At 36.9% G+C, this 15997-nt stretch overlaps 1 protein-coding gene across 1 annotated transcript in view; it reads right to left on the minus strand.

The window, feature by feature from the left end:
* Positions 1-15997, minus strand: part of KBTBD12 (kelch repeat and BTB domain containing 12) — a 59440-nt gene that overhangs the window by 12263 nt on the left and 31180 nt on the right. Inside the window, exon 4 of the mRNA XM_011376048.1 lies at positions 11593-11790. Coding sequence (XP_011374350.1) covers positions 11593-11790 — 198 coding nt within the window. The remainder of the gene's footprint in view (positions 1-11592; positions 11791-15997) is intronic.

Genomic DNA, 15997 nt, shown 5'->3' on the forward strand with positions numbered 1-15997 from the left:
TTATTTATTTATTTATTTATTTATTTATTTATTTATTGGTGACATTGGTTAACACAATCCAATAAGTTTCAGCTGTACACTTTAACAGTAAGGCACATATATATTTACACTGTGAGTTCACCTCTCATAGTTAGATTTCTTTCTGTCGTCACATATTTGACCCCCTTTACCCCATCTACCTATCCCCTCCTACTCCAACTCCTACCCTCTGGTAACTTTTAGTCTATAGTTCATGTCCATGAGTCTCTGTTTGTCCTGTTCATTTGTTGCTTTTAGGTTTATATCTCACGTATAAGTGATATCATGTGATTTTCAACTTTTTCTCTCTGGCTTATTTCACTTAGCATGATTATCTCGAGGTCCATTCATGTTGTCGCAAAAAGCTGTATTACATCTCTTCTTATGGCTGAGTAATATCCCATTGTATATATGTACCACAGCTTCTTTATCCAATCGTCTATGGTAGGACACTTCAGTTGCTTCCATGTCTTGGTCACTGTGAATAATACTGCTATGAACATCTATTTAGATTTTTCAGTTCTTCTTGTTTCAGTCTAGGAAGGTCATAATTTTCTAAGTACTGGTCCATTTCTTCTAGGTTATTAAATTTGGTATTATGTACTTTTTCATAGTATTCTTGCATGATCCTTTGTATTTCTTCAGTCGTAATTTCCCCTCTTTCATTCCTGATTTTGTTTATTTGTGTCCTTTCTCTTTTTTCTTTAGTGAGTCTAGCCAGGGGTTTGTCAATTTCATTAACCTTCTCAATGAACCAGCTCTTTGTTGCATTTATTTTTTTTATTGTTTGGTGTTGTTCTTGTTTTCAATTTTATTTATTTCTGCTCTAATTCTGATTATTTCTTTCTTTCTGCTGACTTTAGGCTTCATTTGTTCTTCCTTTTCTACTTTTTAAAGATGAAGCAGTAGGTCGTTTATTTGGGCTCATTCTTCTTTTTGGAGGTAGGCCTGTAATGATAGGAACTTTCCTCTTATGACTGCTTTTGCTATGTCCCAAAAGTTTTGATATGTTGTACTATCATTATCATTTGTTTCTATGTATCTCTTGATGTTTTCTTTTATTTCTTCTCTGACCCAGTTATTCTTCAGTAGCTTGTTGTTTAATCTCCATGTATTTGTGGTTCTTTCTGCTTTTTTTTTTTTTACAGTTGATCTCCAGCTTCAAAACATTACGATCAAAGAATATGGTTGGTATGATTTCAACTCTCTTATTTTTCTTGAGGCTATCTCTGTGTCCCAGTATGTGGTCAATCCTTGAGAATGTTCCATATGCACTAGAGAAGAATGTATAAGCAGCTGTTTGGGGCTGGAAGGCTCTGTAAATGTCAATTATGTCCAGTTGGTCTAATGTGTCATTTAAGGATGTTATTTCCTTATTGGTTTTCTGTGTGGATGATCTGTCCATATCTGACAGTGGGGTGTTTAGGTCCCCTACTATGATAGTGTTTTGGTCTGTTTCTCCCTTTAGCTCTGTTAGTAATTGCTTTACATATTTCAGGGCTCCCTGATTGGGAGCATAGATATTAATAAGTGTTACGTCTTCGTGGTGCATGATACCCTTTATCATTATGAAGTGTCCCTCAGTATGTTTCTTTACCTTTTTTTATTTTGATGTCTATTTCATCTGATATTAGTACCACTACTCTCACTTCTCTCTGAGTGCAATTTGCTTGGATTTTACATCATTTTACACCCTTTTAGTTTGAGTCTATATTTGTCTTTGGAGCTGAGATGTGTCTCCTGGAGGCAGCATATGGTTGGGTTTTGTTTTTTGATCTATTCTGCTACTCTGTGCCTTTTTATTGGTAACTTCATTCCATTTACATTTAGGGTGATTATTGAAATATGAGGTCTTCTTATAGCCATTTTATCTTTTGCTTTCTGGTAGCTCGGCATTTCCATAGCTTCCTTGTCCTTGTGTTTGCTTGTTTGTTTGTTTGTTTGTTTTAATTTTGGTTGATTTTTGTGGGTTTTCCCTCTGGTCCTTCTTGTTTTATGTTATGTACTTCAGCTCTGAATCTTTGGTGTATGGTTACCATTAAGAATATGTAAAAGATACATATATATATATTATACATACATACATACATACATATGTACGTACATACATATGCATACATACAGTCGTCCATTTTCTTCTATGCATGCTTACCTCCATTCCCCTTTGCAAATTCCCCTATGTATGCTGAACATTCATTACTATCTTGCTATAGCATATCTCTTCTTATTGTTTATGCTTATAATGCCCTGTTCTTAGTAAAGATTGCACTCCACTGCTTCTATTTGCCTGATAGTCACCTTACTCCTAATTATGTATTTTTTTTTTGTCATTTTGTTTTAGGTGAGCTAACCTTTTTCTGTATTTCCTGTAGTGCGGCCCTAGTAGTGGAGAATTTCCTCAATTTTTGTATGTCTGGAAAGGTCTTTATTTTTCCTTCATATCTACAGGAGAGCTTTGCTGGATACATTATTCTTGGCTGGTATTTCCTTTCACTTAATAGTTTAAAGTTTTGATTCCACTCCCTTCTGGTTTGTAAACTTTGTGCTGAGAAGTCCAACGGTAATCTAATGAGTTTTCTTTTATAAATTACGATCTTCTTTTCCCTGGCTGCCCTGAGAATGTTGTCTTTTTTGTTGATTTTTGGTAATTTAAATGCAATGTGTCTTGATGAAGGCCTTTTGGGGTTGAGATATGTGGGTATTCTATTGATTTCTTGAATTCCAAACTCCAGCTCATTCTTTAGATTTGGGAAATTCTCATCAACTATTTGTCTGAAAATGTGTTCTAATCCCTGCTCCTTTTCCTCCCCTTTGATAATGTCCATTATTCTTATGTTTCCTCTTCTGATGATATCAACTAGTTCTTGAATTTCTCTTTCATTATTTTTCATTTTTTGGTTTTTCTCTTCTTCATTCTGGTGTATTTCTAGATTTCTGTCTTTAATATCACTGCTCCTTCCTTCTATTTGGTCAGCTCTATTTCCCAAGCTTGCTATTTCATTTTTCAACTCCTGCTCTATTTTTAATATCCAGTAGTTCTATTCTGTTCTTTTTAAGGGTTTCAATCTCCTTGCTAAAGAATTCATTCTACTCATCTAGTTTTTTTCAATTCCTGAAATTGTTGATATGACTCTTTTCAGATCTCACTGAGTTTTTTCAGAAGTATCATCTTGAATTCTCTGTCATTTAGGTCACATATTTCTATGTCTGTAAGCTTATTTTCTGGAGATTTTCCTCTTTCTTTCTGAGATGCTTTGTCACCTGGGTTGTTCATGGTATTTAATGGACTATTTCTCCACCTGGTCTTTAATGGAAATGTATTCTGCTTTTTTCCCAGAAAGAAGATTTATTGCATAAAGGTCTCTCTTTAGCCTGTTCCAATGAAGGCTTTTTTCTCTTGGATCCCTGCTTTGTATAAAGCCTTAACAGTGCCTTTTTTTTCTTCATAGATGTTTAATTATGCTTGCTATTCTCAGTCTCAGTCCTTGTCAGTGTTAGCGACAGTTTTGATAGTGTTGCTCGATTCCCCTGGGGCTCTGCGGTATTTGGTCTTAGAGGATATGGGGAGATGGCCCCTCTGTGTTGGGTAATGGGGGCTGCAGCTCATCCTGGGTTTTACAACCATGGCTGGTAAAAATTAACTGTTGTTTCTCTGCCATCCCACTTCTCTGCTTTCTGCCATAATGGCTGGGCCCTGTCGCTGGCTGTGTGGATCTCACAGCTCTCCCAGGCAGAGCTGTTCAGGGAACTTGCTGCACCTTTTCTTTCTCCTTCCTCCTACAGGAAGCTCAGGCTGCAAGAGGCAGCTTCTTTGTTTCTCCCAGTTCACCACCCGACACCCGGGGTTCTGACGTATGGTAGCTCTTATACACAGATCCCATGCTCAGATGTGCTGGTGTGCAGATTGGGTGTTTTTTGTTGAGTTTTAGATGTTCAGCTTATTGTTGTTTCAAAGGGAGAGATTTGGGGATGTCTCTCACTCTGCCATGTTCTTCAAACTCCTGTACCAATTTATAATCACATCAACGATGCATGAGGGTTGCCTTTTCTCCACATCCTCATCAACACTTGTTCTTTTTTTGATTTATTGATGATAGTCATTCTAACAGATGTGAGGTGTTATCTCATTGTGGTTTTGATTTGTATTTCGCTGATGATTGGTAACATTGAATATCTTTTCATATGTCTATTGGCCATCTATATGTCCTCTTTGAAGAAATGTCTATTCAGGTCCTCTGCTCATTTTTAATTGAATTTTTTTGGTGTTAAGTTGAATAAGTTATTTATAAATTTTAAATATTAACTTCTTATTGAATGTATCATTGGTGAATCTCTTCTCCCATTCAGGTTGTCTTTTTGTTTTGTGAATGGTTTCCTTTGCTGTGCAAAAATCTTTTAGTTTGATATAGTCCTATTTGTTTATTTTTTCTTGTGTTTCCTTTGCCCAAGGAGATATATCAGAAAAAAATATTACTAAGAGCAATGTCAGAGTGTTTATTGCCTATGTTTTCTTCTAGGCATTTTATGGTTTTGGGTCTTTAATTTAAGTCTTTAGTCCATGTTGAGTTTATTCTTGTACATGGTGTAAAAAAGGTGGTCCAGTTCTATTTTTTTTGCATGTATCTGCCCAGTTTTCCCAATATTATTTATTAAATAGGCTATCTTTACCCCATTGTATATTCTTGCCTCTTTTGTCATAGATTAAATGACCAAATAGATGTGGGTTTATTTCTGAGCTCTATATTCTATTCCATTGATCTATATGCCTGTTTTCATGTCAGTACCATGTGGTTTTAATTACTATAGACTTGTAGTATAGTTCAATTTCTGGTGGTATGTTATCTCTAGCTCTGTTCTTTCTCAAGGTTGCTTTGGCTCTTCAGGGTCTTTTGTGGTTCCATATAAATTTTAGGATTATTTCTTCTAGTTCTGTGAAAAATGTCGTTGGTATGTTGATAGGGATTGCATTGAATCTATAATTGCTTTGGGTAATGTGGACATTTTAACAATGTTAATTCTTCCTATCCATGAGCATGGTATATGTTTCCATTTATTTGTATCTTCTTCAATTTCTTTCTTCAGTGTCTTATAATTTTCCAAGTACAGGTCTTTTACTTTGTTGGTTAAATTTTTTTTTAATATCTCTTTCTGATAGTTTATTTTTGTGTATAAAAATGCAACCAATATCTGAATATTAATTTTGTATCCTGCTAATTTACTGAATTCATTTATCAGTTCTAATAGCTTTGGGTGGACTCTTTAGTGGTCTCTCTACAAGTATCACACCATCTGCAAATAATGACAGTTTAACTTTCCATTTCCAATTTGGATGCCTTTTAATTATTTTTCTTGTCTGATTGCTGTAGGCGGGACTTCTAAAACTATGTTGAATAGAAGTGCTGAAAGTGAACATCCTTGTCTTGTTCCTGATCTTAAGTAAAATGTTTTTAGCTTTTCCCCACTGAGTATAATGTAGCTGTATGTTTGTCATATATGGCATTTATTATGTTGAGGTATATTCCCTCTATTCCCATTTTGCTGAGAGTTTTTATCATAGATAAATGTTGGATTTTGTCAAATGCTTATTCTGCATCTATTGATATGACCATATGATTTTTATGTTTTAATTTGTTTATGTGGTGTATTACATTGATTTGCAGATATTGAACCAGCCTTGCATCCCAGGAATAAATTCCACTTGATCATGGTGTTATATCTTTTTAATGTGTTGCTGAATTTGGTTTGCTAATATTCTGTTGAGGATTTTTGCATCTATATGCATCAGGGACATCGGTCTATAATTTTATTTTATTTTTGTAATATCTCTGGTTTTGGAATCAGGGTAATGGTGGCCTCCTAAAATAAGCTTGGGAGCATTCTCTCTTCTTGCATTTTTTGGAATAGTCTGAGAAAGAAAGGTGTAAATTCTTTTTTGAATGTTTGGTGAAATTCACCTGTGAAGCCATCTGGTCCAGGCCTTCTGTTTGTAGGTAGTTTTTTTATTATTGATTTTATTTTATTAGTAGTAATCAGTCTGTTCAGATTTTCTGTTGTTTCTTGATTCAGTCTCGGAAGATTGTATGTTTCTAGGAATTTATCCATTTCTTTCAGATTTTCCAATTTGTTGGAATTAATCGTTCATAGTATTTTCTTATAATCCATTGTATTTCTGTGGTATCAGTTGTTACTTCTCTTTCATTTCTGATTTTATTTAATTGGATCCTCTCTCTTTCTTTCATGAGTCTGTTTAAAGATTTATCAATTTTGTTTACCTTTTCATGGAAACAGCTCTTGGTTTCATTGATCTTTCGTATTTTTTAAAGACTATTTTGTTTATTTCCATTCTGATCTTTATTAGTTTCTTCCTTCTATTCACTTTGGACTTTGTTTGGTGTTCTTTTTCTAGTTATTTTAGGAGTTAAGTTAGATTGTTTATTTGAGATGTTTCTTGTTTCTTGAAGTAGGCCTGTATTGCTATGATTATCTTTCTTAGGACTTCTTTTGCTGTGTCCAATAGATTTTACATCATTGTGTTTCATTTCCATTTGTCTCAAGGTATCTTTTGGTTTCTTTCTTGATATCATTGTTAACCCATTTGTTGCTTAATAGCATGCTATTTAGCCTCCATGTGTTTGTGTGTTTTTCACTTTTTTCTTGTAAATTGATTTCTAGTTGCATGCCATTGTGGTTAGAGAAGATATTTGATATAATTTCAATCTTCTTAAATTTATTGAGACTTGTTTTGTGGCCTAACATGTGATCTATCTTGGAAAATATTCAATGTGCTCTTGAAAAGAATGTATATTCTGCTGTTTTGGGGTGAAATGCTCTAAATATCAATTAAATCCACCTGGTTTAGTGTGTCACTTAAGGCCACTGTTTCCTTGTTGACTTTCTGTTTGGAAGATTTGTCCATTGGTGTTAATGGATGTTAAAGTCCCTGAGTATGACTGTATTACTGTTGATTTCTTCCTTTATGTCAGTCAATATTTGCTTATATATTTAGGCATTCCTATATTGAGTGTGTAAATATTTACTGGGGTTATCTTTTCTTGTATCAATCTCTTTGTCATTATGAATCATCCTTCTTTGTTTCTTCTATAGTTTTTGTTTTAAAGTCTATTTTGTCTGATATAAGTATTGCTACCCAAGCTTTTTTTTTTTTTTTTTTTTTGGTTTCCATGTGCATGAAATATCCTTTTCCATCCCTTTACTTTCAGTCTGTATGTGTGTTTGGATCTGAAATGAGCCTCTTGTAGGCAGCATATGTTAGGGTCTTGTTTTCTTATCCATTCAGCCACCCTGTCTTTTGATTAGAGCATTTAACCCACTTACATTTAAAGTAATAGTTTCTAGGTATGTGGTTATTGCCATTTCATTATTCATATTTTTAATCTTTTTTTCTTTTTTTTCTTCTTAAAGAAGTCCCTTTAACATTTCTTGTAATACTAGTTTGGTGATGATGAACTCCTTTAGCTTTTTCCTGTTGGGGAAACTTTTTATCTCACCTTCAATTTTAATTGATAGCCTTGCTGAGTAGAATAGTTTTGATTGTAGGTCCCTGCTTTTCATCACTTTGAATATTTCATGCCAACCCCTCTGGCCTGCAAAGTTTCTGTTGAGAAATCAACTGACAGTCTTATGAGAGCTCCCTTGCAAGTAACTAGCTGCCTTTCTCTTGCTGCTTTTAAGATTTTCTCTTTAACCCTTGGCACTTTAATTATAATGTGTCTTGTTGTGAGACTGTTTGGGTTCATCTTATTTGGGACTTTCTGTACTTCCTGTGCTTGTATGTCTATTTCCTTCACCAGGTTAGAGAAATTTTCCATTATTATTTCTTCCATTAGGTTTTAAATTCCTTGCTCTCCTTCTGGTACCTATGATGCAAATGTTGGTATGCTCGATGTTGTCCCAGAGGCTCCTTAAACTATCTTCATTTTAAAAAATTCTTTTTTCTTTTTGCTGTTCTGTCTGGGTGTTTTCTGCTATCTTGTCTTCCAAATTGCTGATTCGAATCTCTCCTTCATGTAATCTGCTGTTGATTCTTTCCACTGTATTCTTTATTTCAGTTACTGTAGTCTTTATTTCTGACTCATTCTTTTTTATGGTTTCTATATCCTTTTTGATGCTTACTATTTCTTTGTAAGATCATCTGTTCTTGGTGGGATCATCTATTCTTCCCTTAAGTTCATTCAGCATCCTTATAAACAGAATTTTGTGCTCTGTATCTGGTAGGTTTCTTGCCTCCGTTTCATTTAGTTTTTTTTTTTTTTCTGTTTTAGTTTTCTCCAGTTATTTCATTTGGGACATATTTTTTGTTGTTGTTGCTGCCTCATTTTGGCTGTATCTCTGTGTTTGTTTCTATGCATTAGGTACATTTTCTACATCTCTCAGCCTTGGCTGGGTGGTCTTATATAGTAGGTGCCCTGTGTGGCTCAGCGGTACAGTCTCCCTCATCACCTGCATAGGTGTTCCTGGAGTGTCCCTTATGTGATTTGTGTGTGCCCTTCTGTTGTAGTTGAGTTTTGATTGTTGTTGGCCCATCAGTGGGTGGGATTGACTCCCAGGCTGACTGGTTGTGAGCATGTCCACAGTGTGTAAGCTGCTGTATTGGGGCTGACCCCACTGAGTGGGATTCACTCCAGCAAGCCTGTGTGTCTGTTGAGACCATCCTTTGGGTGTGCCACTTCTGAATCTAATCGGGTAGTACTTTGTTGTGGTCTGAAGCTGACCTTTGGGTGTGTTGGTTCTGGAGGCCCCTGGGGGAGGGTCCCATGCAGGCCAAGTTCAGCCGCTGCCTTTGCTTGGCCCGGAGCTACCTGGTAGAAGCTACAAAGCTTTCCACCATTGGTCATTGCCTATGCTGGACCTGGAGAGGCCACACTGTGAACCTAGGCTGGCTGCCACTAGTACTAGATTTGAGGTAGCTCAGCAAAAGGCCCAGGTCCTAAGGATTTACTAGGGTGGAGCAAGTGGAGTTCACCAGGTCAATGCAGATTCAGATTTAGCTGTGTGAGGGGAAGGATCAGCACAGGAAAGATGGTGCCCACCTGTTGGCCGTTCATAAAGTTCAGCTGCTGAAAGAGCTTTAGGCAGTATGTGAGTTGGGTAAGGCAGGGTCCCAGGGAGTCACCGGGGTAGGGTGAGTGGTGTTTACTGGGTTAATGCAGATTCAGGTTTGATGTCAGTGCTGAGCTATTCAGAAAAATGTCCACAGCACATCAAGGCCAACCACCATCTGCCTTGGGCCCACAGATTGTCAAGAGTTTTCCAAGAAAGACTGCTACATGGTCAGGGCTGGTTGCTCACCACCCACATTGTTTCTGGTAGTGCAAAAGTTGGGTTGGGTGGGGTCCCAGGGAGTTTCTAGGGTGGAGTTAGTGGAATTCACCAGGTCAATGCAGATTCAGATTTGGCTGTGTGAGGGGAGGGATCAACACGGGAAAGATGGTGCCCACCTGTAGGCCACGTGGAAGAGGGCTCAACACAAGGATAGTAGTGTTGTCCCTTCGGTTCTCACCCTTAAGACACACAACTCAGTCTTTCCCTTTATGTCTTTAGTGAGTCCCGAATCACTGTCCTTCCGCCAGAGCCCAAGGTGAGTGCCTGTGAGCAAGTGAATCTGTACACAGGCCCCTTAAGAGGATGTCTGGATTTCTAGCTGCCCTTTATCACACACTGATGGATGGAATGCTGTTGGATTTTCACAGCCAAATGTGGGGGACCCTCACCTTGGCACTGATGCTCTAAGCTGGGGACTTCAGTGTGGGGCTAGAACTCCTCACTCCTCCAGGCAGACTTCTGCAGCTGAGATATCCTTCATGATTCTCAACTGACATATGTTAGTGTGAAGCTAGCCCCTTCTGTGTGTTCAGCCCTCCTACCAATTTTGATGTGATTTCTTCTTTATATCCTTAGTTATAGGACTTCTGTTCAGCTAGTTTTCAGATGGTTCTCCAAGTTGATTACTCTATAACTTAGTTGTAATTTTAATGTGGTCATGGGAGGAGGCAGGAACAGCATTTATCTACTTTGCCATCTTGCCCCAAGATTAATTTCTTGACTGTGGTTTTCTGAATAAATGAATGATATGAGCAATTTGTGTCACACAAAGAGAGAAAATCCACTTCCTGTATTTAGGTTTGATGCCAAGATCTCTAGTTAATAATGGATATGCTACTATACAATTTTTCCTAAAACTTTATTTTTCATAAAACTTTTATTCAGTGATTTCATTCAGCTAAGACCAGACAATCTACCAATTTAGAAACAAATAATTAAAATGGACTTTGGGGGGATCGCTTTATGAACATTGTGGATGTCTAACCAGTGTACTGTATACTTGAAACTAATTTAAATAAATAAATTTGTTTAAAAAAATGAATGTCAAATTAACTGGTTTTGATAATAGGACCATTGCAGACTGACTTCATTTTTTAATTAAATATACCTTTAATATTTTTTTTTAAAAAAAGGACTTTGAGAGCTCATATAGTAAATCCCTTTTCCTCTGAATGAAAGCATTATTAGTCCATTACAGTTTCAAGAAAAGAGGTTGGCTCATAGTATGAATTTAGATGTGTTTGAAAAACTGGAGAATATCAATTCTCTAACTCAATATTATACAAAGAAAGTTAAGATAAAGAGACAAGACAAAACAGAATATTTTCTAGAACCTTAAACATTGATTACCACTCATCCTTCTGGAGGTCCTGAGGCTACTCTTTGTTTTCTCTGCCCTTCTCTTCTGGTTAAGAGAAAGCCAAAAGCCAGAGGATAGATAGGAAAGCATGTGATCACAGCTGGAGAAGAGCCCTGGTGGATGACGGGTCCAGCACCTGAGATCTCTCTCTTGACTCCTTGTGTATCTCTTTACCCACAAAACTTAAACAAGGAGGTACTATTAGATCTCTTTACTATGTCAGCTTTCTTGCTATTATGAAAAATTACTACCTTTACATAATTATGTGATGTTTAATATAATAGGTATTAAAACAGTTTTTAAAATCCTCTTTAGAAAGTTCTCTGAGGAACCCCATGTATCCAGCTTTAATAATTATCAACATTTTACCAACGTTGTAAATCTATTCTTAGCCCATCCACCCCATTCGCTTTTTAAAAAAATATTTGCTAGAGTAGATTGAAGTAAATTTCAGAGAGTACATCATTTTCATTCATAAATACTTCTAAATAATCTTTAATTATAAAGAACATTTTTTTCCTTTTCCCTCTTCTTTTAGATAAAATTACAATGCCAATATTATAAGCTAACAAAATGAACAATTTTTAAACATCATCTAATACTCCAGTCCCTATTCAAATTTCTTAGGTTATCTGAAAAATATCTCATTTCATTTTTACAATACCTTTGGAGATAGTAGCTTCATTTAATAGATATGGAAACTCAAGTTCAAAGATTTGGTGAGTTGCTCAAGGTCATTGAACTCTATCTAAAATCCACGCTTTTGCCAGTGCTCACACTGCTCTCAGGATTATTCCTTGGTGACTGAGTCAGTTAATGGAGGTTAAATCAAACCAAAGGAGGTTACAAAACATTTAAAATTTGATCAATACCTGCTCCGTGGAATCCCCCGCAGACATATAGCTTCCCATCCACTGCTCCTGCATTGGTAGAATTGGTTCGAAGAGAGAGCAGGGGACTTGGCATAGGTGGACCCTCTCTCCAAAAGTCCCCATCAGGGTTATAGATCTCCACCACATCAAGGCACTTTCGAACCTGCCCCTTGTCTTGACCTACGCAGCCAATTCCACCTATAGAGAATGATACACAGAAATGAGATGACTGAGAACTGAAACTTTATTGTGGATAGCACCTCCTTCCTGCTATGGTTTGTATCACAGGTTTATGGGCCTTTGATTTTTCTCTTTCTTGCCTGGTGCTACCTCTAAGATAATTTCTAAGCAATAACGATGTCTATTATGTACTTCATAGCCAAATTTAATATTATTTTCATTCATAGTATTCTATCTGTTTGTTCTTATGCATGAGGTTGATACCACCACAGGCTTTTTTATTCTAAAACATCCAATGCTGGTTGACACCATGAGCACTCCCTTTAGAATAAGAACTCCAGGTTTAAATGTGAGATAACTTGACTCTGACATCTGCCTTCTTGTTGATCATTAGAAATGATTCCACTGATCTAGCTAGCTAAGGATGTGTCCTTTCCATTCCTCATCACTGCAGACCTATCTTTCTCTCTTTCTTAAGTTGCATAAATTTTTCCCCATTAGGGAAGTGCCATTCTTTGGTGAATTTCAGGTTTGGGGGTCCAAAGAAGGCCCCAAACCCAAATGCCTAGTGCATCTTCCACTTTTGGATGATACAGTCCATTCAACATATATTCACTGACACCTAATATATGCAAGGCGATATGTTAAGTGATTAGGAGTTTGGAAAAAAGAGTAGGGCATGTTTCTTGTCATTAAGAAATTAATGGAATGAAAGAGCCATGTATGTAAGTAAATAGAGGAGATCATGACAGATACTTTAAAGGAGATACAAATTAGACTCAGAAGTCCAGAGACTGTAACAGCCCTCTATGAGGAAAGTAATTGTGTAAGAATTTCCAATTAACTACAATAAGAAACACAAGTTTGTAGGCAATCTTTTTGTTCTCTCCTCAGAAGTCCCACAATCAAAGTTCTTAAATGTCAGGGCTATATTTCCTAACCTGAAGGATTGCTTCTGAGACAGAGGTGAATTCCCTGGAAGGAAACATCCCTGTACGTGCAGACATTTCTCTCATTGGGGACCTCATTCCATGAAGACCCTATCTGATGACTGTGATCTGTATGACCAGTCAAAAAGACTTTAAAGTGCTGACCTTATGCTAAACCAGCATTTTCCTGTAGAGAAGGTCCTAGAAGAGTTTGCACTTGTGGAGTACTGACTGGTGCTTTGCTATATTGTTTATGACGATATTAAAACCAAAACTAAGAATTGCTCTAATCTCATGGCATTTACTGAATGTATAACTTACTGAGAAATTAATCACATACCCTCTCATGGCATTTCGTAAGAAGTGATGGAAGAGGACTTGGGAGGAGTCTTCTTTTTTCTCTTTTCTGATGGAGCCTGGCCTGTTTCCTGTCTCAGTATGAATCCAGGGACTGAAGCTATAAACTCAAGAAGCTCTTAGCTGCTTTCTCTCTTATCTGGCTGGATAAATAATTTAGCTCATTCCAGTGCCAAGTCTGAGCTGCAGTGTTTCCAAGAAGGGAACACACTGGCCTTGGTTAGCTGTACAGCTCTGCTGTTCATGGGCCCTCTTTCAATGTGGTACTGTGGTAGCTAGAAGTTCCTTAGTCCAACAAAAAGTGGAGCAAGACCACCTTAAAGAAGAAAACTTATCTGTAGCAGTTAAACTTGACAACCATCTATCAGGTAAGAACAAAATGATTTAGTTATCTCTTCTGCAAGACCCAGGAGAGGCATTATAAGTCTGGTTTATCTTACAACCACTTTAGAAGTGGAAGCAAACAGATTAAATGCAAGTTACTGGGAGTCAGGGCAGGGAACATCGAGTAACCAACATCCTGAATGTAATTCAGAAGTTTCACATAAAAGACTATTAGAAAAGCTTCCCCAACATAATGCATATAAAGAATAGGTATTGAACTCGTTTTTTTTTTGACAATTAAAATGCTTGTCATTTTTGTTTCTCTGTTACTAAGCGTATTTAATTATGTCAGCCTTTACTCTACAAAACCAACCTTTTAAATATGTGCCCTTTCTATTTGGTTGGCAGACAGTTCACACGCTCTACTCGAGGGCAACATGGACTTACAGGGCACTCTGTCTTTATTTCTGACCATTAATGCTTGAACATATTCTCTGTCTCATTTGGATCTAATTCCACAATCAAGTACACTTTCAGCAAGACTATTAACAGCAGACTTAATGAGCTTAAACTGAAGGTGAACCTGATTAGATAAATAATCAAATAAAAGCATAATCTTTTATTAATAAGTCAGCACCAGCACCACAAGAGAACTCTTTTGATGAGAGGATCAGCACATCTTTAGAATTTCAATGACATACTTTCATATCTTTAATTTATATGCTATGAGAACCTCTGAGCCCAGTTTTCTTTACACAAAACCAGACAAATGAAAAGAAATTATCTTTTTTGAGTCATACCCAAATGGACTTAAAATGCAAAATATATACCTTAGCGGGGTTTTTGGTGTCTGTGTTGGGGGGATTATAGAAGAGAACAATGCCCCACTCTCCTCTTTTTCATTTCTACAAAGATGAAGACCCACTCTTCTAAGGTTTGGCTATTACAGCCTCTTTCCCTTCCATAGGCTGCAGGAGAAAAACTCTCCCCCACACAAAATCTGGCAGGGAGCTGGCTAAGGGCAGAGGAGGAATGGTACTTCTCTGACATTTCCAAAGGCTTGCCTAACACAATGCCTTGACTACAGTGGTGCTGGCTCTAATGCTCTTCTGCCTTCAGGATTGTCTTCAGGTGGCAGGCTTACTCTATTCTCCCCTGGGCTGGATCCAAAAAGAGGAGGGGGATTCTGTAATCATTCTGACAAGCTTCCAAAGTTACTTGCACTGCTAATCAAGCTTTAGAAACAAGCTTTAACAAATATATTTACTGTCGTAGGCTCTCATGTGTCATGGAAAAAGCACATAAGCTTTTGGAAATAGATAGACCTTGGTTCATATGAATGTGTCACCACTTACTAGCTGGACAACTTTGGTCAATATAATTTCTCTAAGCCTCAATGTTCTCATCTGTAAGTCAAGGTTAATAGTATCAATTTCATAAATTGTTGCAAAAGTTAAATTATTAGATGACTATGTAAAGGTGGAGAAGAGTAAGGAGGAACTCACATTTGCTGTATACCTATTCACAAATATTACTATAGGAATTGTCTTTTATTTATTCTCATGTACTGCATGTAAACAAAATGGCTGTCATGTAATAAGTACTCAATAATGTTAGTTCTTTCTCCTTCATATTCTAGCATAAGTAAACCAGTGTTTACTGAAGTTGCTGAAATCTTACTTTTGCTTACTTTCAATTTAATTGTTTTCTATGTCTGATGACTTGCTGACCATATGGTTAAATCTCTCTTAAAAGTTTCTTTCAAGGTTGGATAGAGGCAATCAGAAGGTCAAAAGGCTCAGAAATAAGCTAAGCCTTCTTTTTAGCCTTAAGGTGGGGAGAATTGAGTTGCTGCAATTTGAGTAACTCGTTTGGTCATAAAAATTTGAGAGAAGTAGGAGATGTTGGTTGACATCATACAAGCTAGAAAAGAATTTTGCATTCTCCCAGCTTCCAGGAGTGAAGCTGGCTCACATATCTGCGTGGCTGAGCTACTTTCTGACCTGCATGTCAAATGCAATCTATTCACTACTAATATAATGCCTGTGGCAATTTCATTCTCACTCCAATTCCCTGCTCGCTAATGTTTTCTACTCTCATTTTAGAGTTCCAGATTTGAACCCTAAGACCCTAAAAAATGTGAACCTAGCTCTTGTCCCTTTCTTAGTCTAATACAGGACTCTCTGGTATTTTCAGAAGAAACAGTCCTTCAGGACAGGGTTGAAAGCAGGCTTACACGCCTGCTTTTTACAAAATTCTGGGTTATGCCAGGCAATGCTAATCTATCACTCTCTATATAATGTGTCTTGGGACCCCAGAACATGGGCTAGTACTCCTCACTTCTATTAAGGCCATTCTCTTCACCTGCTAACACTTTATTGTCTTTTGCATTTTTTTTCTTGCCACTAAGAAAAGAATTATCTTTCTGCATTCTGTTTGCTCCTCAAAACAGATTATCATAAAAATCAAATGAAAGAGCTAAAAGAAAATACCAAGTTCCATTTGTTAGAGCTTGATTCTGCTTGGTTTTGGAGGGAAAATCAAGGATCTGAAGTGTCTACATTTCCATTGGAATTGGAAATACATTTCAAGTGGAAATGTAGACAGTTGAATAG

The sequence above is a fragment of the Pteropus vampyrus genome, unplaced genomic scaffold, assembly GCF_000151845.1.
Source record: "Pteropus vampyrus isolate Shadow unplaced genomic scaffold, Pvam_2.0 Scaffold285, whole genome shotgun sequence".
Lineage (NCBI taxonomy): Eukaryota > Metazoa > Chordata > Mammalia > Chiroptera > Pteropodidae > Pteropus > Pteropus vampyrus.